Source organism: Ailuropoda melanoleuca, chromosome 2 (genome assembly GCF_002007445.2).
Source record: "Ailuropoda melanoleuca isolate Jingjing chromosome 2, ASM200744v2, whole genome shotgun sequence".
In the NCBI taxonomy this organism is placed as follows: Eukaryota; Metazoa; Chordata; class Mammalia; order Carnivora; family Ursidae; genus Ailuropoda; species Ailuropoda melanoleuca.
The window spans coordinates 56,624,614-56,647,083 of record NC_048219.1 but is presented as its reverse complement, the minus strand read 5'-3'; the positions used below and the strand labels follow the sequence as shown (position 1 = coordinate 56,647,083).

General features: G+C 35.7%; 1 protein-coding gene across 2 annotated transcripts in view; it reads left to right on the top strand.

Moving 5' to 3' along the window:
- Nucleotides 1-22,470, top strand: part of COL24A1 (collagen type XXIV alpha 1 chain) — a 380,233-nt gene that overhangs the window by 253,831 nt on the left and 103,932 nt on the right. For both annotated transcript variants that reach the window (XM_034653815.1, XM_034653814.1), the window contains exons 36-39: nt 4,851-4,904; nt 5,314-5,367; nt 6,168-6,221; nt 6,386-6,493. In XM_034653815.1, coding sequence (XP_034509706.1) covers nt 4,851-4,904; nt 5,314-5,367; nt 6,168-6,221; nt 6,386-6,493 — 270 coding nt within the window. The remainder of the gene's footprint in view (nt 1-4,850; nt 4,905-5,313; nt 5,368-6,167; nt 6,222-6,385; nt 6,494-22,470) is intronic.

Genomic DNA, 22,470 nt, shown 5'->3' with positions numbered 1-22,470 from the left:
GTATTTGTCTTTCTCTGACTTATTTCACTTAGCATAATACTCTCCAGCTCCATCCACATTGTTGCAAATGGCAAGATTTCATTCTTTTGGATGGCTGAGTAATATTCCATTGTATATATACACGACATCTTCTTTACCCATTCATCAGTTGATGGACATTTGGGCTCTTTTCATAATTTGACTGTTGTTGACAATGTTTACATTGGAGTGCATGTAGCCCTTTGAATTAGTATTTTTGTATTCTTTGGGTAAATACCTAGTAGTGCAATTGCTGCATGGTAGGGTAGTTCTATTTTTAACTTTTTGAGGAAACTCCATACTGTTTTCCAGAGTGACTGTACCAGTTTGTATTCCCACCAACAGTCTAAGAGAGTTCTTCTTTCTCTGTATCCTCACCAACATCTGTTGTTTCTTGTGTTATTAATTTTTGTCATTCTGACTGGTGTGAGGTGATATGTCATTGTAATTTTGATTTGCATTTCCCTGATAAGTGATGTTGACCATCTTTTCATGTGTCTGTGGGCTATCTGTATGTCTTCCTTGGAAAGATGTCTGTTCATGTTTTCTACCCATTTTTTAACTGGATTGTTTGTTGAGTTTTGTAAGTTCTTGATATATTTTGGATACTAACCCTTTATCAGATATGTCATTTGCAAGTATCTTCTCCCATTCCTTAGGTTGCCTTTTGGTTTTGTTGATTGTTCTCTTTCCTGTGCAGAAGCTTTTTATTTTGATGAAGTCCCAATAGTTTATTTTGCTTTTGTTTCCCTTGCTGTGGTACACATATTTGCATAGTTGCTACAGCCTATGTCAGGAGGTTACTGCCTGTACACATAAAGTTCTCTTAACAGCCAGTTTAAATGACAGAACAAAAAGTGAATAACACTTACCCTTCACTCATTACAGTTAACTTGATAATGCTTCACTCTAAGATGTTCTAAGATTCTCCTTTATAGAAGAATATTAAGAAGTGACCTCTGGGGTGTCTGGGTGGCTCAGCTGGTTAAGCAACCAACTCTTGATTTTGGCTTAGGTCATGATCTTGGGATCATGGGTCCTGGGATTGAGCTCTGCATCAGGCTGTATGCTCAGCAGGAGTCTGCTTGAGGATTATCTCTCTCCTCCTCCCTCCACTCCCACACTCCCTCTCTCAAATAAATAAACAAATCCTTAAAAAAAAAGAAATGACCCCTGTTTAGGATATATTTTAGAATAATATACTGTGCTCATTATAATTATAAAATCCAATTACTTCATTTCTGTCGTTTGTTAACTTTAACTCTAAATAAATTAGACATAAATTCTTTCCTCTTTTGTCTCTTGTGAAACTGCTCTCTTTTGATTCTGCTCTTTACGTTCTCATTAGCCTTTCTCAGTCTTGATGTGAAGCTGTCCTTCTTTCTCAGCCTAGCAATCATATTATCACAGCTTTAGTTATCAGTATTATTCTTAGAGCTCCCATCTTGATAGCTCTAACTCATGCCGGTCTCTTCAGCTGCAGTTACTGATTCCCTGTTGTCTTTTTACATATGCACCTAAATAGCCCACATACATCTTAAATTCAAAATATCTAAACCAAACCCATCACTTTCCCACTGTTCTTTCTCCTTTTATTCCCGTCTCATTGAAAGATACTCCTTATGCCCAACAACTCCAAACTGAGTCTTCCTAGACTCCTCTTCCTACTTTATTTTCTCCAGTCAGCCATCATTTCCCTCTGAATGAGCCCCCAAAGTGTCTCAATTTTATCCTTTCCTTTTCATCCCTATTTCTAGTCCTCTGCTCTTATTGCATGTCTCCAGCAACTTCCATCATTCCTTCTATCATTCCTCTCCTTGGAATTTTTCAGTGGCTCTCTTGACCTTCAATAAAATGCCAACTTTTTTTTTTTTTTATTCAACAGAGATAGAGATAGCAGTGAGAGAGGGAACATAGGCATGGTGAGTGGGAGAGGAAGAAGCAGGCTCATAGCGGAGGAGCCTGATGTGGGGCTCGATCCCATAACGCCAGGATCACGCCCTGAGCCAAAGGCAGACGCTTAACCGCTGTGCCACCCAGGTGCCCCTAAAATGCCAACTTTTTAACATGATAAATAATGTTCTATATTATCTGATTTATGCAGACCTGTTTAGCCATGTACCAATAAAGCTCTTCTCCTCCCCCATGTACTCCAGGTTTGTTGGCCTATTTTTAATTCCATGATTATGCCATGCTTTCTTGCTGTGCACTTTGTATCCACTGGTAATACAAGGATGGCTGATATATGGTCCCTGACTCCTTTAGGAGTTTATAATCTATTCCAGAATATAGCCATATAAAAAATTATTACATTGCAATGTATTAGACCCAGTGATGGAGATATTCATAGGTCAGTATAGGAACATGGCAATGAGCATTTGACTCCACCTAGATACAGGGGGAAATGAAGACTTGTGGGGAATGTGGGGTGGTGATGAGATGAGGTTTAAGGAGTCAGTAGGAGTTAGCCATATGAAAAGAGTAAATAAGGATAAAGAAATTCCAGGAAAAGGTATAGTATGAGCAAGAATATACAAACATGAGGCAATATGGATTCTTTGATGTTTAAAGTCAAAGCAGGGTGTGGTAATAGATGAAATTATAGAAAAATCATTAGGTTATGAAAAGTTCTGTATACTCTGTTAAGAAGCTTAAATTTTTTATTTTATGGGCTATATTAAGTCATTGTAAGATATAAGCAGGGCAGTAATAAAGTCAGATTTATATTTTTGGACAATAAGATAATTCTAGCAGCTGCATAGAGGATATATTTGAGAGGGCAGAATACCTACTAAAGGACTGTTGCATTCAACCAGGCAAGAAATGGTGGACTTCTGAACTAAAGTAGGAGGGATAGAAACGGAGAAAAGTGGATGGATTTGAGAAATGTTTTTTATATAAATTCTGCTGAACCTTCATATTTGTCGAATATGGGAAGTAAAGGGGAAAAAGAAGTACAAAATTATTCCCAGATTTCTAGGCTGTGCAACAGGATGGATGGCAATACCTTTCATGAGACCAAAGAGGAATATTAGGGAGATGGGGGGTCATCATCTGTTAATCTGCCCAAGGTACACGGTTAAGAAGTAGGAGAGCCTGACTTTGAATCCACATGTGGTTCAAAAGCTAATGCTGATACCCTATACTATGCCACATCCTCTGATCCTAAAGCAAACTGAGAAAACTCACACCTAATAACTAGGTTTTTTCTATTAACAGAGTAGGAGACAAAAATTCTGTTGTGATAAGGAGTAGGGGTTGAGTAGGTCAGTCGAGGAAAATTTGCTCGTTTAGAATAGTGGTTGAAGATAATGGGAGAGGGAAATGACTATGGGCAAGTGAAAGAGCAGATATACTTTTCTAAAAGTCAAGCTTTTAGTAGGACACTATGAATTTGCATTATATTGATGATGACAATAGCCCACAATTATGAAGCACTTTTTATGCGCCTAGCAGAATTTATGTGCTTTGCTGTGTTAATGGATTCTCAGAACCCTCTATGAGATAGATGCCGCTATTATTTTCATTTTACAGATGAGGAAACAAAGGCATGAAATGGTTAAGTAACTTGCTGAAGAGCAATAACTAGTAGTATTGGGACAGCCTACATGTCAACTCAGGCAGTCTCTCTCCACAACCCATTCTCTTCGCCACTATGCCTCTCAACATATCATGATGCCACTTGGCACAAGTGTGTAATTTTTTCCAGCAGTATTCAACTGGAAATGGAAATGGAGATGATTGAAGGTGCTAATCCAAGACTGGTATAAGAAAAGAAACAACACAGTGTTCAGAAGATCAACTATTAGAGTTAGTTTAAGAAAGGAATAAAAGAAGCCAAGAGGAACTGACAGGTTGGGAGAAATTAGGAACCACAGGAGATCTGTGACATCGAAGCAATTTTAATATGGAAGAAGTTCTAAGAGAGTTGGAATTCTAAAGATAGAATATTAATCTTAAAGTAAGATATTAAATTCTATCATTTCTGAGGCAGAGCAGAAACCCAGGCAATCTCACTTCATAGTTTTTCCTAAGTACTGTCCTATACTGCCTCTTGTAACAGTAAAGAAGTCACAAAATGAACCCACGTAAGTACATGTACACAGTGAAAGAGAGAGAAGAAAAGAGGAAGGGGGAATGAGGAAGGAAGAGGGGAGAGGTACCCTAAGTGTGCTCCAAAACAAGATAAATATCTCTGAAATAAACAAAGAAACAATACAACAGCAGTTGTAGGAGCTCCAGGCCTAGAGAGAGCCAGAGGTTGCAAGAAGTTTTATGTTTTCAAGGTAAAAGGAACCACATTCTCCCCAACTGGACCCACCCAAAGAAGGAAAGTGGAAAAGCTGTCGTATAATCTTTTATAATGTGATTAAATTCATATCATCTTTGTGTGATATTTTTTTATGAAATGAATAAAGAAAACTGAAATTTTTAAAGGAAGTGTTCTCCAGAGGGCTCAACAGCAATAGATGGCAAGAGTTAAAAGTGAAAAAACACTGAGAATAGTAAGAATATGAAGGTGGGAAATTAGAAGAGGAAATGGGAGGTGGTTTGTCTTTGACCAAGGAATAAAGGATGACAGGAAGAATAGAAGAAATTATCTTCTTAAAAGTTCTGACTTCAGATGATGTTGCTTTGGCATTTGAACTGTTAAAGCGTGCCAGAATTATGCCATCAAGTTTATAAAGTGTAAGCAAAAATATTTTCCTGGACATACATCTTACCCTTGGGCTAGAAATTACTATGATCATGATCTTCTTATGAGGTTGTTATTGCCTTTGCAATTGGTGAAGAAATGTATACAGATGATGTGTCAAATCATTCTCTTCTAGGGACCTTCAGGTATCGAGGGAGAATCTGGTCTGCAAGGTGAACCAGGTGCAAAGGTAACCTTCCTAAATAGTAAAAGGGTCTCTAAACTTTTACCACTGAATCCCCTGTTTGCCACATTCTGGCAAATACCCACCATCTTGAAAGCAAGTGAAGGATAGCAAATAAAAATGGGAAGTGTTTTCAAATGAGTCAGAAAAAAATTTATATATATATATATATATGATAGATATATAATACACACTTATATATGTATGTATATACTGACTCTGTGTGTGTGTGGTAAAAGAAAGAGGAAATACAAATGATAAAGCTAATGGGGCAATATATTATCAGTAAATTAATCAGGAAAAGAAAAAAAATGAGAAGTGTTTTGAAAGTCGTATCTTTATGATACACCTTCCATAATTATCAGATATACTATTTTAGTAGAAAAAAGTTTTAATCTTTCCCTTGTTTCTTCAGGGAAATGTTGGACCTGCAGGCAATGTTGGAGTTGCTGGAGAACCAGGATTACGGGTAAATGTCTACTGGGAACCATCTCAATGCACTGGCCTGAATGGTTCAGAGACTCAAAACTTAGCATAAGTAAAGCTCCAAAAAATGCATAATAAACCTTTCTGGTGCATAATAGAAAACGTTTGTCTTTATATCTTAGTTTTAAAAGCTGCATGCCAGACCCTGTTCACATTGTCATTTAGTAGTATTTGGAGTTCTAACCTCATACATCCTTTTCTCAGTATAAAGTGTACTCTGTAGAATGCTTTACACATATGCAGAGTAACTGTGATTGTCACTCATGGTCGCATCAAGAAGAAATTCACAAAAAACAGTAATCAACTCTCAGGTTATTTCCTGACCTAACAAGGCAAACGAATGATTACAACCTAATTTATGTTTGAAAAAACAACAACAAAAATCTAAAGTCACAAAAAGTTAACAAGATTCAAGGAAATAATTGTAAATAAGTATAATTAGATAGCTTACAGAAGTTATTCTAATATAGACAGCCTGTAATTTGAGCTGACGTAAGCTTTTTCCCAAGATAACAGTGCCCAAGATAAGAGACATTTGCGTACTAAAAGGCATTCTTCACCTATCTTATATTTGAATTCACAATACCGATTCTTTAAATCATCTTCAGAGCTATTCCAAGCAAATCATATCAAGCTTATTATACTGCCAAATAGTCCTTATAAATAAAGTAGAAGTAGGAATAAATATACACAAACCTGCTACTTCCTATAGATACCAGGAGCAAAAAATAAGGTGCGCAATTTAGCAAAATAATAAATCTTACTGTTTTCGCTACAAAACAGGGTGAACCAGGGGCTCCTGGAGAGGAAGGTCTCCAAGGAAAAGATGGATTAAAGGTAAATTATACTTTTCTCATTATGTATAAGTAGATTTTTTGTGAAATCTTTAAAATATTACATAATTACATGATTACTTTTATGTTCCAAACAAAATTCTGTTTATTGTGTGGTATACTTATTTTACTGCTTTCCCTTTCTTAAAAATTTTTACTGGGTTACAGGGGAACCCAGGAGGAAGGGGTCTTCCTGGAGAGGATGGAGAAAAAGGAGAGACAGGTTTACCAGGGGCTTCAGGGCCCTTGGGTGGACCAGGTCTAATGGGCCCTCCGGTGAGTACTGCTGGGTTCATTTTTGAGTACTCCGTGAACTCAGTCCTCTATGTGTACACACACACATACATTCTGATTCTCTTAGATGTCTGTTGGGTAATTGAAGGTGTAAAACTGTGGCTTGAGAGAGGGCCAAACCAGGGACTGATAGCCTACCTAACATCCAAGTACGAAAGATACTTTTTCCATGTGTCACACAAGTCCTTAAAGGTTTTTTTTTTTTTCCTCTCACTTTGAGATATAATTGACAAGTAGCATTGTGTAAATGTAAGGTGTATAATGTGATGATTTTATACATACACACATACACACAGGTATATATATATCTATATGTCTACAGACATATAGATATATATATGCCAAATAGAGTTAGTTAATACATTCATCACTTTACTTAGTTACCTTTTTGTGGTGTGGTGAAAATTTTTGAGATTTACCCTCCTAGCAACTTTCAAATACACAGGGCAATATTGTTAAATATAGTCACCACATTGTACATTATATCTCTTACTTATTTTATAACTGTAAGTTTGTATCCATTCACCATTTCCCCCATCTCTCTGCCACTGGCAGCAACCATCAGTCTACTCTCTGTTCCTACGATTTCAGTTTTTTTAGATAAAACACATATGTGAGATCATACAGTACTTTTTTTCCTCTGTCTGACATCTCACATAACATAATGACTTCCAGATCCATCCACGTTGTTGCAAATGTCAGAATTTCCTTCTTTTTGTGGCTGAACAATATTCCATTGTATATATAAACCATATACATACCATTCTTTTTTCAAATATAAGTTGACCATATATGCATGCATTTTTTTCTGGGCTCTCAGTTCTTTTCCATTAGTCTATCTGTCAGTTTTAATGCCAGTACCATACTGTTTTGATTTGTATGTCTTGTATTAATACAATTTGGAATTAAGAGATGTGATACCTCCAGCTTTATTTTTTCTTAAGATTGTTTTGGTTATTCGGAGTATTTTCTGGTTTCATGTGAATTTTAGGACTTTTTCTATTCCTGTAAAACATGCCATTGGAATCTTGATAGGAATTACTTTGAATCGTAGGTGGTTTGGGATAATATGGACATGTTAACAATATTAATTATTCCTACCTATGAACATGAGATAGCTCTCCACTTATGCCTTCTTCAGTTTCTTTCATCAATGTCTTATAGTTTTCAGTGTATAGATATTTCATCTCTGTGATTATATTTATCCCTAAATATTTTTTGAAGCTGTCATAAATGGGAATGTTTTCTTTATTTCTATTCAGATAATTCATTGTTAGTGTATAGAAGCATGACTGGGCTTTGTAGGTGATTTTGTATGCTGCCGTTTTACTGAAATCATTTATTAATTTTAACAGCTGGTTTTTTTTTTTTGTAGACTCTTTAGGGTTTTCTATATATGAAGATAATGCCATCTTCAGAGACAATTTTACTTCTTCCTTTCTAATTTAGTTGCCTTTTATTTCTTTCTCTTGAATAATTGTTCTGGGTAGGATTTCCAGTACTATATTGAATAGAAGTGATGAGAGTGAGCACCTCGGTCTCCTGTTCCTGATCTTAGAGGAAAAGATTTCAACTTTTCACTATTAAATATGATATTAGCTGTGGGTTTGTCATATATGGCCTTTCTTATGTTGAGGTATGTTCCCTCTATACCTGCTTTACTGAGAAACTTTTATCATGAAAAGTTATTGAAGTTTGCAGATACTCTTTCTGCATCTATTGAGATGATCATATGGTTTTATCTTTAATTCTGTGAATGGGGTGTATCACACTGATTGATTTGCAGATGAACCATCCTTGCATCACAGGAATAAATCCCACTCTAACACAGTGTATGATCCTTTTAATGTGATGTTGAATTTAGTTTGTTAGTATTTCATTGAGAATTTTTGCATCCATTTCATCGGGGCTTTGGCCTGTAGTTTTCTTATAATATCCTTATCTGGCTTTTGTATCAGGGGTAATGCTGACCTGAGCTTGGGTATATTTCCCCTCTTCAAAATTTTGGATGAGTTTGAGAAATATTGCCATTAATTCTTCTTTAAGTGTTCTGTGGAATTCATCAGCAAGTGCTAGGTTTTTCTTTGTTGAGAGGTTTTTCATTACTTATTCAATCTCCTTATTCATTATTGGTCTGTTCAGATTTCTATTTCTGCATGATTCAGTCTTGGTAAATAGTATGCTTTTAGGAATAGATAAATTCTAAGTTGTCCAATTTGTTGACAAATAATTGTATGTTAGAAGTCTTTTTATGGGTGATGGGTATGAAGGAGGGTACATATTGCATGGAGCAAATATGTTATACGCAAATAATGAATCATGGAACACTACATAAAAAACTAAGGATGTACAGTATGGTGACTAACATAACATAATAAAAAAATTATTATAAAAAACATTAAAAAAATAGTTCTTCAGTACAGTAAAGTTCTTCTGGGACTTCAATCTAAAGAAATAAGGATAAAGCAAGAAAACAAAGTGTGCATGAAAATATTCATGGTAACATTATTTATAATAAAAATAAAACAAATGTTTGAAAATTTTAAAAACGTTTTTTATGATCCTTTGTTTCTCTGTGTTATAATTTATAATGTCTTCTCTTTCATTTCTAACTGTATTTGAGGCCTTTCTCTCTTGGTGTTTGTCGGGTTTGTTTATCATTTCAAGAAACCAGCTGTTAGTTTTGTTAATCTTTTCTCTAATTTTTCTGTTTTCTGATTTCTATTTTACTTACTTTTGCTCTAATCATCATCATTTCTTTTCTTCTGCTAACTTTGGCTTTAGTTTGTTCTTCTTTTTCTACTTCTTCGAGGTATAAAGTTAGGTTATTTATCTGTGATCTTTCTCCTTTTTTAAAGTAGGCATTTATCACTCTTAACTCCCCTCTTAGAACTGCTTTTGCTGAATTCCATAAATTTTTGCTATGTTGTGTTTCCATTTTTATTTGAAGATTTTTCGTTTGTTTTAATTTTTCTTTCAAGTTATTTAAATTCTAGTTAGTTAACGTACAGTGTATATTGGTTTCAGGAGTAGAATTTGGTGATTTCATCACTTACGTACAACACCACTCCTTGTCACAGCAAGTGCCCTCCTTAATACCCATCACTAATTTAGTCCATTCGCTACCCACCTCCTGTCCATCAACTCTCAGTTTGTTCTCTGTAGTAAAGAGTTTCTTAAGGCTTGCCTCCCTCTCTTTTTTTTTCTCCCTTCCCCTATGTTCATCTGTTTTGTTTCTTAAATTCTACATGTGTGTGAAATAATCTGGTATTTGTCTTTCTCCGACTGACTTATTTCGTTTAGCATAATACTCTAGTTCCATCCACGTCATTGCAAATGGCAAGATTTCATTCTTTTTGGTGGCTGAGTAATATTCCATTACGTATCTATATCTTTATCCATTCATCAGTCGATGCACGTTTGGGCTCTTTCCGTAATTTGGCTGTTGTTGATAATCCTGCTATAAACATCGGGATGTATGTGTCCCTTCAAATCAGTATTTTTGTATTCTTTGGGTAAATACTTAGTAGTGCAATTGCTGGGTCGAAGGGTACTTCTATTTTTAACTTTTTGAGGAAACTCCGTACTTTTTTCTGCACCAGTGCCTGCACCAGTTGGCATTCCCACCAACAGTGTAAGAGGGTTCCCCTTTTCTTCACATTCTTGCCAACACCTGTTGTTTCTTGTGTTGTTAAGTTTAGCCATTCTGACAGGTGTGAGGTGATACGTCATTGTAGTTTTGATTTGTATTTCCCTGATGATGAGTGATGTTGAACATGTTTTCATGCGTCTGTTGGCCATCTTTATGTCTTCTTTGAAAAAATGTCTACTCATGTCTTCTGCCCATTTTTTAACTGGATTATTTGTTTTTGGGGTGTTGAGTTTATAAGTTCTTTATATATTTTGAATACAAATGCTTTATCAGATATGTCATTTGCAAATACCTTCTCCCATTCCTTAGGTTGTTTTTTAGTTTTGTTGATTGTTTCCTTCACTGTGCGGAAGTTTTTTTAATTTGATAAAGTTCCGATAATTCATTTTTGCTTTTGTTTCCCTTGCCTCTGGTGATGTGTCTAGTAAGACGTTGCTGCAGCCAATGTCAAAGAGGTTGCTGCTGTGTTCTCCTCCAGGATTTTGATGGTTTTCTGTCTCACATTGAGGTCTTTCATCCATTTTGAATTTATTTTTGTGTATGATGTAAGGAAGTGATCCAGTTTCATTCTTCTGCGTGTGGCTATTCAGTGTTCTCAACACCAATTGTGGAAGAGACTGTCTTTTTCCCATTCGATATTCTTTCCCGCTTTGTTGAGGATTAGTTGACCATGTAGTTGTGGGTCCATTTCTGGGTTTTCTATTCTGTTCCACTCATCTATGTGTCTGTTTTTATGACAATACCATACTGACTTGATGACTACAGCTTTGTAATATAGCTTGAAGTACGGAATTGCTTTTCTTTTCTTTTTCAAGATTGTTTTGGCTATTTGGGGTCTTTTGTGGTTCCATACAAATTTTAGGATTGCTTGTTTTAGCTCTGTTAAAAATGCTGGTGGTATTTTGATGGGATTGCATTAAATGTGTAGATCACTTTGGGGTGGTATAGACATTTTAACAATATTTGTTCTTTCAATCCGTGAACATGGAAAGTTTTTCCATTTTTTTTGTGTCATCTTCAATTTCTTTCATAAGTATTCTGTAGTTTTCAGAGTACAGATCTTTTGCCTCTTTGGTTAGTTTATTCCTAGATACCTTACAGGTTTTGGTTGAGTTGTAAATTGGATCGATTCCTTGATCTCTCTTTCTGCTGCTTCATTATTGTTGTATAGAAATGCAACAGATTTCTGTACAATGATTATGTAACATGCAACTTTGCTGAATTCTTGTATCAGTTCTAGCAATTTTTTGTGGACTCTTTCAGGTTTTCTACATAGAGTATCATGTCATCTGTGAATAGTGAAAGTTTGACTTCTTCCTTGCAATATGGATGCCTTTTATTTCTTTTGTTGCCTGATTGTTGAGGCTAGGTCTTCCAGTACTATGTTAAATAACAATGGTGAGAATGGACATCCCTGTCTTGTTCCTCATGTTAGTGAAAAATATCTCAGTTTTTTTTCCCCTTGAGGATGATATTAGCTGTGGGTCTTTCATATATGTCCTTTAAGGTGTTGAGTTATGTTCCCTCTTTTCCTACTTTGTAGAGGGTTTTTATCAAGAATAGATGCTGTATGTTGTCAAATGTTTTTTCTGCATCTATTGAGAAGATCATATGGTTCTTATCCTTTTTTTAAAATTAATGTGGTGTATCACAGTGATTGATTTGTGAATATTGAACAACCTTGCAGCCCAGGAATAAATCCCACTTGATTGTGGTGAATAATTCTTTTAATGTACTGTTGGATTTGATCTGCTAGTAGAGAATTTTTGTGTCTATGTTCATCAGGGATATTGGCCTGTAATTCTTTTTAGTGGGGTCTTTTGTTTTGGAATCAAGGCAATGCTGGCATCATAGAATGAGTTTGGTTGTTTACCTTCTGTTTCTATTTTTTGTAATAATTTCAGAAAAATAGGTATTAACTCTTCTTTAAATGTTTGGTAGAATTCCCTTGGGAAGCCATCTGCCCTGGACTTTTGTTTATTGGAAGATTTTTGATTACCGATTCAATTTCTTTGCTAATTATGGGTCTGTTCAAATTTTCTATTTCTTTCTGTTTCAGTTCTAGAGATTGGTCCATTTCTTCCAGATTGCCCAATTTGTTGGCATATAATTTTTCATAATATTCTCTTATAACTGTTTGTATTTCTATGGTACTGGTTGTAATATCTCCTCTTTCATTCATGATTTTATTTCTCTTTTCCTTTTGATAAGTCTGCCTAGGGGTTTATCAATTTTATTAATTCTTTCAAAGAACCAGTTCCTACTTTCATTGATCTGTCCTACTGGAGTTTTTTGTTTGTTTCTATATCATTTATTTCTGCTCTAATCCTTATTATTTCCCTTCTGCTGGCTATAGGCTTTTTTTTTTTTTTGAAGATTTTATTTATTTATTTGACAGAAAGGGAGGCAGCCAGTGAGAGAGGGAACACCAGTAGGGGGAGTGGGAGAGGAAGAAGCAGGCTCCCAGTGGAGGAGCCTGATGCGGGGCTTGATCCCAGGACACCGGGATCACGCCCTGAGCCCAAGGCAGATGTTTAACAATTGAGCCACCCAGACTCCCCTGGCTATAGGCTTTATTTGCTGTTCTTTTTCTAGCTCCTTTATATGTAAGGTTGGTTAGGTTGTGTATTTGAGACTTTTCTTGCTTCTTGAGGTAGGCCTGTATTGCTATATACTTCCCTCTTATGACTGCTTTTGCTGCATGCCAAAGATTTTGGACTGTTGTGTTTTCATTTTCGTTTTCTTCCATGTATTTTTTTAAATTTCCTGGTTAGCTTTAACCTCCATGTATTTGTGGTCTTTCCAAGTTTTTTCTTGTGGTTGACTTCAAGTTTCATAGCATTGTGGTCTGAAAATATGCATGGTATGATCTCAGTATTTTTGTACTGATTGAGGTCTGATTTGTGACCCAGTATGTGATCTGGAGAATGTCCCATGTGCACTCGAACAGAATGTGTATTCTGCTACTTTAGGGTGAAATGTTCTGAGTATATCTGTTAAGTCCATCTGGTCCAGTGTATCATTCAAAGGCATTGTTTCCTTGTTGATTTTCTGCTTAAATGATCTGTCCATTGCTGTAAGTGGGGTGTTAAAGTCCCCTACTATTATTATATTATTATCAATAAGTTTCTTTATATTTGTTATTAATTGATTTATATATTTATAAATTTATATTTTCCCAAGTTGGGGGCATAAATATTTACAATTGTTAATTTGAAGATTTTTTAAATTTCCCTTTTGATTTCTTCTTTGATCTTTGGTTGTTGAGGACTGTGTTATTAAATTTCTACATATTTGTGAATTTTCCAGCTCTCCTCCTGTTGTTGATTTCTAGTTTGATACAATGTGTCTCATATTAGTGTAACTATCCCTGCTTTCTTCTGGTTACCCTTATTTCTTTTGCTTGAAATATCTTTTTCCATTTCTTCACTCTTAGTCTTTGTGTGTCCTTAAAGCTTAAGTGAGTCTCTTGTAGGCAGTATATAGGTAGGTCTTGTCTTTTTATCCATGCAGCCATTCTGTATCTTTTGATTAGAGGATTTAATACATTTACAATTAAAGTAATTATTGCTAAGGTCTTCCTATTGACATTTAATTGTTTACTGACTGTTTTATAGATCATGTCTTCTTGTTTTCTCTCTTGTTGTCTTTGTGATTTTATGACTTTTTGTAGCAGTATGTCTTAATCCTTTGTTAAAATTTTGTGTATCTACTATGTTCTTTGCGGCTCATGTAAAATATATTTTAACATCTTATTTTTAGCAGATAACAACTTCAATACCATACAGAAACTTTATACTTTTACTTCTCCCTTCCTCATAGTTCAGGTTATTGATGTTACAATTTACATCTTTTTATATTATGATACAATAACAAATTATTGTTATTTTTAATATATTTGTTTTTTAACTTTTTAACTAGAGTTGTAAGTGATATATGCATAATCATTACAATATTAGAGAATCTGGCTTTGAATATATATTTACATCTGTTGGTGAGTTTTATACATTCATGTTTTTAGGACATTAATTATGTTCTTTGAGCCTGAAAAAATGCCCTTTAGCATTTCTTGTAAGACAGGTTTAGTGGTGAACTCTTCAGCTTTTGTTTTTTGGGGAAAGTCTTTATCACTTCTTCATTTCTGAAAGACAGCTTTGGTGGGTATAGTAGTCTTGATTAACTTTTTTTTCTTTGAATATTTTGAAGAAATTATTCCACTTTCTCCTGGCCTGCAGTTTCTGCTAAGAAACTTATAGTCTTACAGGGACTCTCTTTTGTGTGACAAGTTGCTTTTCTCTTGCTGCTTCCAAAATTCTCCCTTTGTCTTTGACTTTTTACAATTTAATTATGATGTGTCTCAAAGTTATTCTTTTTGGATTTAACTTATTTGGGATGCTCTGGACCTCGAGAATCTGATGCCCATTTCTCTCCCCAAGTTTGGGACATTTTCAGCCATTATATCTTCAAATAGTTTTTGCTTTTTTTCTTCTCCTTCTGTCATTATCACAATACACATATTTTACTTGATGCTGTCTTATAAGCACCATAGACTTTTTCCCCCTTATTTTGTTCTTTTTTTTTTTTCTTTTTACTCCTCTAGATAATTTCAAATGACTTGTCTTTGAGTTCACTGATTCTACTGCTTGGTTGAGTCTACTACTGAAGTTCTCTATTGAATTCTTCAGTTCAGTCATTGTATTATTCATCTCTAAGGTTTTTGTTTTCTTTATTTTTACAGTTTCTGTTTATTTGTTAGATTTCTCATTTTGTTCATGTGTTGTTTTTCTAATTTTATTTGTCTATTTGTGTGTTCTTATAGTTAACTAAACTTCTTTAAGATGATTATTCTGAATTCTTTGTCAGAAAGTCCATAGAATTCCATTATTCTGGTATTAGTTATCAAAATTTTATTAGTTTCCTTTGGCATTGTCATCTTTATTTGATTCTTTATGGTCCTTGTATCCTTGCACTGGTATCTGCACATTTGAATAAGCAGTCCCTCTTCCAGACATTGGAGGTTTATTTTGGCAAGGAAAGTCCTTCACCAGTCTGCTTAGCTGACTGATTAACTGGTAACATTTGTGGGCAGGCACAGCTTACTGTTGAGGTCTCCAGTTGAGCAAGGCCCCTACCCATGGTCTGAGGTTGGGGAGGGTTGTCACTGGCTGTTCTCTGCAGTTGGGTGAGCCCGCTGGCTCGGCTTCATTTTCAAGCGAGGCCAGTGAATAAGCACCCTAGTTGGGTAGGGGTGCTGTTAGGGTGAGGTCTTGGGCTGTATTCCCTGGCAAGGCAATACCTCTGATTGGACCCTGAAGTTGGGCAAGGTCTCATGTTGTGCACCCTAACTGAATAGTGCTGTTGGCTAAACTCCATGTTCATGAGACCACAAGCGTGGCTTCACAGTATGACAGACCCACAGGCTGTGCCCCAAGTTTGTATAGAGTCACAGGCTGTGCTTCATGATTACTTAGACCACTGGCTGTGCCCCTGTGTTGGGTAAGGTCACTTGCCAGGCTTTCTAGTTAAGGGCATTCTTTAGCTGTATCTCAGTGTTAGTTGATGCTGGAGACTATATGCTCCATGGTTGGGTGGAATTATTGTCTGAGCTTTTATTGGGTGGGGCTGAAGGCTATCCTTCATAGTGGGGCAGGGCCACTTGCTGGGCTTCTTGCCTATACAAGGTTGCAGGCTATATTTAGTAATTGGACAGGGCCATAAGCGATTTTGCTGCTGGGTAGAGCTGTTGGCTGGGCTTCACAGCTAGGCAGTACTTTAAACTGGGTTCCAAGTCTTCCCAGGACCACTGTTCAGGTTCTGTGGTCATTCCCAACATTTTGGCAGGGCTGCTGGCTTGACTGCCTGCCTGAATAGAGCTATAGTATGGACTCCACAACTGCTCAGGTTCAATGGCCAGACAGTCCTGGTTGAGTGGCATGGGAGTATATGGTTAGCTGTTGGGCAAGGTTGCAACTCAGAGCCATATAATGGGCTCGACAGGAGGTATGATCTTTGGCTGGAGACCCAAATCATGCAGAACACTTCAACCAAGCTCCCAACTGGACAGAGCCAACAACTCAGCTCTGCAGAAGTGCAGAATCACTGACTGAGATCTCTGCTCAGTTGCTACTGCAAGCAGGAATACAGTCCACCAAGATCTGGTACAGGTTGCTATAATCCTTGCCTCTGTTCTCTGTCTCTATCTGATTCTCGGTGGTCAAACCCCCAGGCTTCCCTAGTGATCCCCAGGAAGTAAGACCTAAGTGGGCTACCCTGGAAGCATTCCATAACACTGGGGGAGCTGAATGTCCACTTGGGTTTTCTTTTCCTCACTGGAGAAACTATAAGCCAAGCACTGACTCAGTGCTGTGCTGGTCTGGGGAAAGGACAATGCAATCAAAATGCAATCTTTACTCTTACCTTTTTACTGTGGTCCTTCTGTACCTCCGTGATCTAGGGGAGTGCTTCAGCCTCACCCTCAGGTTCTGGGATTTTCACAATGGTGGCCTTTTATATGGATACTTGCTATTTGGTCTTTCTCTAAGGATGAATGAATTCAGGAATGACTTATGTCACTATCCTAATGCTGTCACCTCAGCTATGGAACTTCTGTCATAAAGCATTTGAAGAGGAACACTTTGTGTTTTCTCAAACTTACTTTGAATATTTCTGATTTTTATTCATAGAGCTGACATTATTCCTATAGAGTAATATCCTAACTCTAGAATGACATAGGAAATCCTTTGCAAGCATAATTTAAGCTATCAATATCTGACCTCGAATTGTAGTATTACTTCATGGGAAATTCCAGATGTCACATTGGACAGATTCACTCACCACAGGGCAAATAGAAGATATAAATAAATAATGAGAACATCTTGTCTCTTGCTTAAATGCTTAATTTATGGTATCTGTTATGTTCTTCCAGATACAGCCTCTCTGGATATTTTACTTTTTTATTTCACTGTTCCATCTTCCTTGCCTCACATCTTTAAATATGAGATCTCCCCCAAGATTATTCTCTCTTTACTTCTCCAAGTATTCTTGCCTTTGAAGATATTCTCATGTCTTGGGAGTCATCACTTATGACCTTCCCAGAAAATGATTTATCTTTTTGCCATATCATGGGACACTTACTCAGCCTTTTAAAGATAGTTCCTGCCCCCATTAATCTCAGTTACATTTCCAAGAACTGAGAAGAAGCTCTATCCGGAAGAATACAACAAATACCATAAATGAAGCACAAACTGGCTATCTTATCATTCATATCATTTAGTCATAATCAATAGTTTTGATTCCTTTAGCAATAATTAATACTATCTCACCCCTTCCCCAAAATAATAAATAACTGTACCGGTGTATTTCAACATGACATTGGAAGTTCTAAGGTGAACCAGAAGTGTTGCCTGTTTTCAGCAATTGGCAAATTGAGTCTTTTTTCCCTCTGGTTTTACATAAGTGGTAAAGTGCCCATTTCTCTGGCTTACCCTCTCAGTCCTGGAAAACTATGATAGGTGTTCCACTGTAGCAAATACAAAGCATTAGAGAATCATCCTCTCCCCAGATTATCTTCAAACTATTGGTCCAGGCTGAACAATAGAATTTCAGTTATATTTTCTCATAGAATCCTTCCAAAAATCTAGTGGTGCTTTATTTTCCCCATTTTACAACTGAAAAAAACAGGCTCAGAGAAAGGTAAGAATATAGCAGATGGCAGAGCTGGCTCTGTCTAGTTCCTTTATTATGACTTCTGTGCCTCTAAGCCACACTACTTCTTGAAATAACCAGCCTTGGGCTTATATTTTACCTTGTTGGGGTTCTTGATATTTTTCATCTTTTTTAGAGAACCCATCAGGGCTGGACTCACAGAGAAGCCAAGTAACAAATGCTGAAAAATTGTGATTATCTTTCTGAGAATTCTTATCAAATTAATTTTTATCTGAGGAAGTCATTAACCATTAACAATTATTAATACTTTAGCATGGATTTTTTCAATCACCTAGCCTGTTTCCCCAGCAGAACCCTAAATGTTGGTGGGGAGAACAGAATTAAGAAAAAGAAAGGCCTAGCCATGTCACAGGATAACAGACACGAGTCCCAGACAGGGATGATGCAGAGTGACAGCTGGTGATGGGCAGAACAGAGATGAAAAAAGGGGCTCAAAACAAGACATGGAAAAATGATAAACACAGATTTCATCTGCTTCATAATTTTTCCCAGGAAAAATCTTGCCTCATACACATCTTTGGTGCCTTTTTTAGTAACAACACATGTGTGTTTCTTTTTTATTCTTTTTGTTGTTCTCCTTGGAATTTTAAATGCCTTTCAGCTCATAAACTCAATAAAAATACCATGGCACATTTTTTCAAAAGAATTTTATGATCCAAGGAACTATTGCTTAATCATACAGCCTGATGTTGGATTTATTTTTCACTTTAAAAAATTCTTCCTTAAGCAATGTCACAAAGATGCTACCTATTCTTTAAAAATAAACAAGAAAGAGAGGGAGAGAAAGAAATAAAACTTGTTTTTCAAGGAAAGAAGCACTTTTCTTTCTAGAAGATTGGAAAATGAGAACTAGATTGAAAAATAAGGCAAGGGGAGCATCAGTAACAAATTCCCATATCTAAGATGTAGACTTCTTTGAACAGAATTTTAAAATGTATATTGTATGCTTGAATTCTGTGCTAAAGTGTTCAGTTGTCTAAATACATAACTCTGGGAAAAGAGTTTGCAAACATCTGAGAAGAAACATCTGCCTGACTTATGGTCTTTCACCCATTTCTAAAAAAAAACAAAAAACTATCATTGTAGTATCTAACATCTAAACAGATGTAACACTATGGGAGTTAAAAGTTGAATATATAAAAATGAAAGTGTCTTCTTTTATTCTGTTAGGACAAAACTTGGTTGGATTTATTGAAGTGTGATTTTTCCCATCTGTATAGAATGGTATGATCATTGTTAATAGGGGAATATCTTAAGAAAAGATGAAGCCAAATAAAGCTAAGAAGCTTTCTCAATAGAATCTTTAAAAGCAGTCAAAGATGAGAGGACTTATTAATAGTTAGGAAAGAATGATAAAGGTATACATGACTCTTCTTTCTGAGGTAATTTCCTTGAAAACCCTAAAAAATAGCAACTTTGAAAATTTGAGGTCAGTGGCATTAAGGAGTAAAGGACTTATTTAAATCTTTATCTTCTGAATGATTTTTATGACTCTGGTCTTAGGCTTGCTTGTTCTGAACTGTTGTATCATAAACCAACAGAGAAATAGAAAGAACTCTGCACCTACCATTATGCAAAAATTGGTCTACCACTATCCCTGCTCTACTACTAAAGAGCTGTACATTGTTGGGTGAGTCATTCTTTGGTTTCTCAGTTTACACATTACACAAAGGGAGCTATGCAGAACCTCCCAGGATGGCTGTGTCAGGAAGGGATGCTGAATGGGCAGGAGTGTTCTTCTGTTACTAGGTGAGTCAGAAAAAAAATCTTTGTATGTATATCTAACGTATTGGCTTCTGTATAGGCTTTCTTCAGAAGAAAAGATTCTATAACTTAAAAAAATAAAAGCATTAGCTTGGATATTCCCAAATTTTTATTAGCCTTACAGATGGTGACCCTATAAAATGTATTTGCCCATTCATTAATTCAGCAAAGTTTTTGAGTACTTTCTATGAACCAAGAACTCTACTAAGCAATGGGGATACCAAGGGGAACAAGACTAGCAAGATTCCTGATCTCAGATTTTATAATATTGTGAACATTGACCATATAGACTAGATCACTGCAAGTAGTGATAAATGCAGTAATGGACATAAATAGGGTGATGAAAAAGAAAAGCTGGTTAAGGGGAAAGAAGCCTGCTTCCAACAGGGCATTGAGGGAAGCCTTCTCTGTATAGGGGAGGATTAAGTTGATACCTGAAGAATGATAAAGAACCAGCCATGCAAAGAACTTTGGGAGATTATTCAAGGTAGATGGAAAAGCAAGGGCCAAGATATGGAAGTGAGAATGGTATAGGTATTTTTGGAAGACTAAAGAGAATCTAATCATAGTTGTAGCATAATGAATAGTGAAAAGTTGTTTGAGATGAGCTTGAAGAAATAAATAGGAAGCAGATCATGAAGGATTATTTAAATCATGGCAAGAAGTTTGGATTTTTTTCAAAGTATACTGAAAAGGCATTGAAAGGTTTCAAGCAGAAGAGGAACATAGTCAGTGATGGGAATCACTATATAACTCACAAACTTTGTTTAATATATCAAATGTTATTGGCTACCTCAATGGATACAATAAATCCCAGGGGACAAAAATAGAACAAAATAAATTTGAATTACAAGAGCATGTTATGTATCAAGATAATTCAAAGAGGGAGAGAATGGTCTTTTTAACAAATGGTGCTAGAACAAGTAGAAACCTGCATATAAAAGAATAAAGTTGGACCCTTGCTTACACTACACACAAAAATTAACTCAAAATGAGTCTTAGACTGAAATTTAAGAGCTAAAACGATAAATGTCTTGGAAGAAAACATAGGAGTAAATCTTCATGAGCTTGATTTATACAAAGTTTTCTTAGATAACACAAAGTACAAGTGACAAAAGAAAAAATAAATTGGACTCCATTAAAATTAAAAGTTTTGTACTTCAAAAAACCCATTAAGACAGTGAAAAGACACCCATGGAAAGGAAGAAAATATTTGCAGATCATATATGATAATGGACTTGTATCCAGAATATATAAAGAACTCTTCCAACTCAATAGTAAAAAGGTAAACCAATTGAAAAATTAACAGAACATTTAAACAGATGTTTCTCCAAAGGAGACATATAGTTAGCCAATAAGCAATTGAAAAGATGATCAACATCATTAGCTATTAGGAAAATGCAAATAAACCACAATGAAATACCACTTCACTTGACTAGGATGGTTATAATAAAAAAATTTTAAATTAAAAAAAATATCAAGTGTTGATGAGGATGTAAATATACAGTGCTGATGAGATATAAAATGGTGCAGCCACTTTGTAAATCAATTTGCCAGTTTCTCAAAATGTTAAATATGGAGTTACTACATGATCCACCAACTCTATTTCTAGGTATATATTCAATAAAATTGAAAACAGGGTTCAGATAAAAACTTGTACATAAATGTTTATAGCAGCATTATTTATGATAGCCAAAAAGTGGAAATAACCCAAATGATCATCAACTGATGAATTAGTAAATGTATATTAATAAATGTAGTATGTCCATGCAATGGACCATTACTTGGCAATGCAAAGAAGTTATATACTCCTACATGCCAGAACTTTGATGAACCTTGAAAACATTATGCTTAGTGAAAGCAGCCAGTCAAAAGAGACCACATGTTATATGACATGTCCCATATAAGGCAAATCCAGAAAGACAGTAAGTAGGCTAGTGGTCGCCTAAGGCTGGGGAAAGGGGGAGGGTGCGGCGCAGTGGTTGGGAGGAAATGGGAAATGACTGCTTATGGGTACAGGGTTTCTTTTGGGGTGATGAAAATATTCTAAAATTGATGGCGATGGTTGCACAATTCTGTGAATATACTAAAAATCATTAAATTGGACACTTGAAATGGGTTCATAATATGGTATGTGAATTATATCTCAAAGTTGTTTAAAAAATAGATGTGATGTGTTACTTTGAAGACAGTACAGCTATCCTCACATATTTAAAGTAATAGACTAGAATCCCAGACTCCTTCTATTTTATGAGTAGGCTCAACATGAAGCCAACTATTCTTTGTCAACATGACATTTATATAAAAGCATTCTTATTTTTGTAATTGTTGAAGAAATCTATTAAAACATACACATTTAGAAATTATTGCTATTTTTCCAGTCTGCCCTGCAAGCTTCTAAATACACAAACAGGTTGCAGTGGGTATGTTAACTTTTAATAGCCAACATTTTGGAGCAAGATATTTCTTATGCATTTCAGAACAAGCATTAAAATTAACCAGCCTAATATCAGTGGAAGTTTACTGCCACCCACCCCGCCCCACCACTGCAAGAAGAGAAAACCTGTCTTTGAAGAAAAAAAGATGTGGACAGAAGAACCAGGGGAAACCTTTCTGATTATACTATCAGAAGAAAATACAATATAGAATACAGTCAACCCCCTTTTTCACACATAATGTATTATTCAAGTGTACAGAAGTTTACTGTGCAAAATGTTCCAAATAGATCCATATGTTACATTTCTTAGAAATTAAAAGGTAGTATAAAAATGTCAAACTACTCTTCACCTTTTATTCATAAACTTTGGTTTTACTTCCA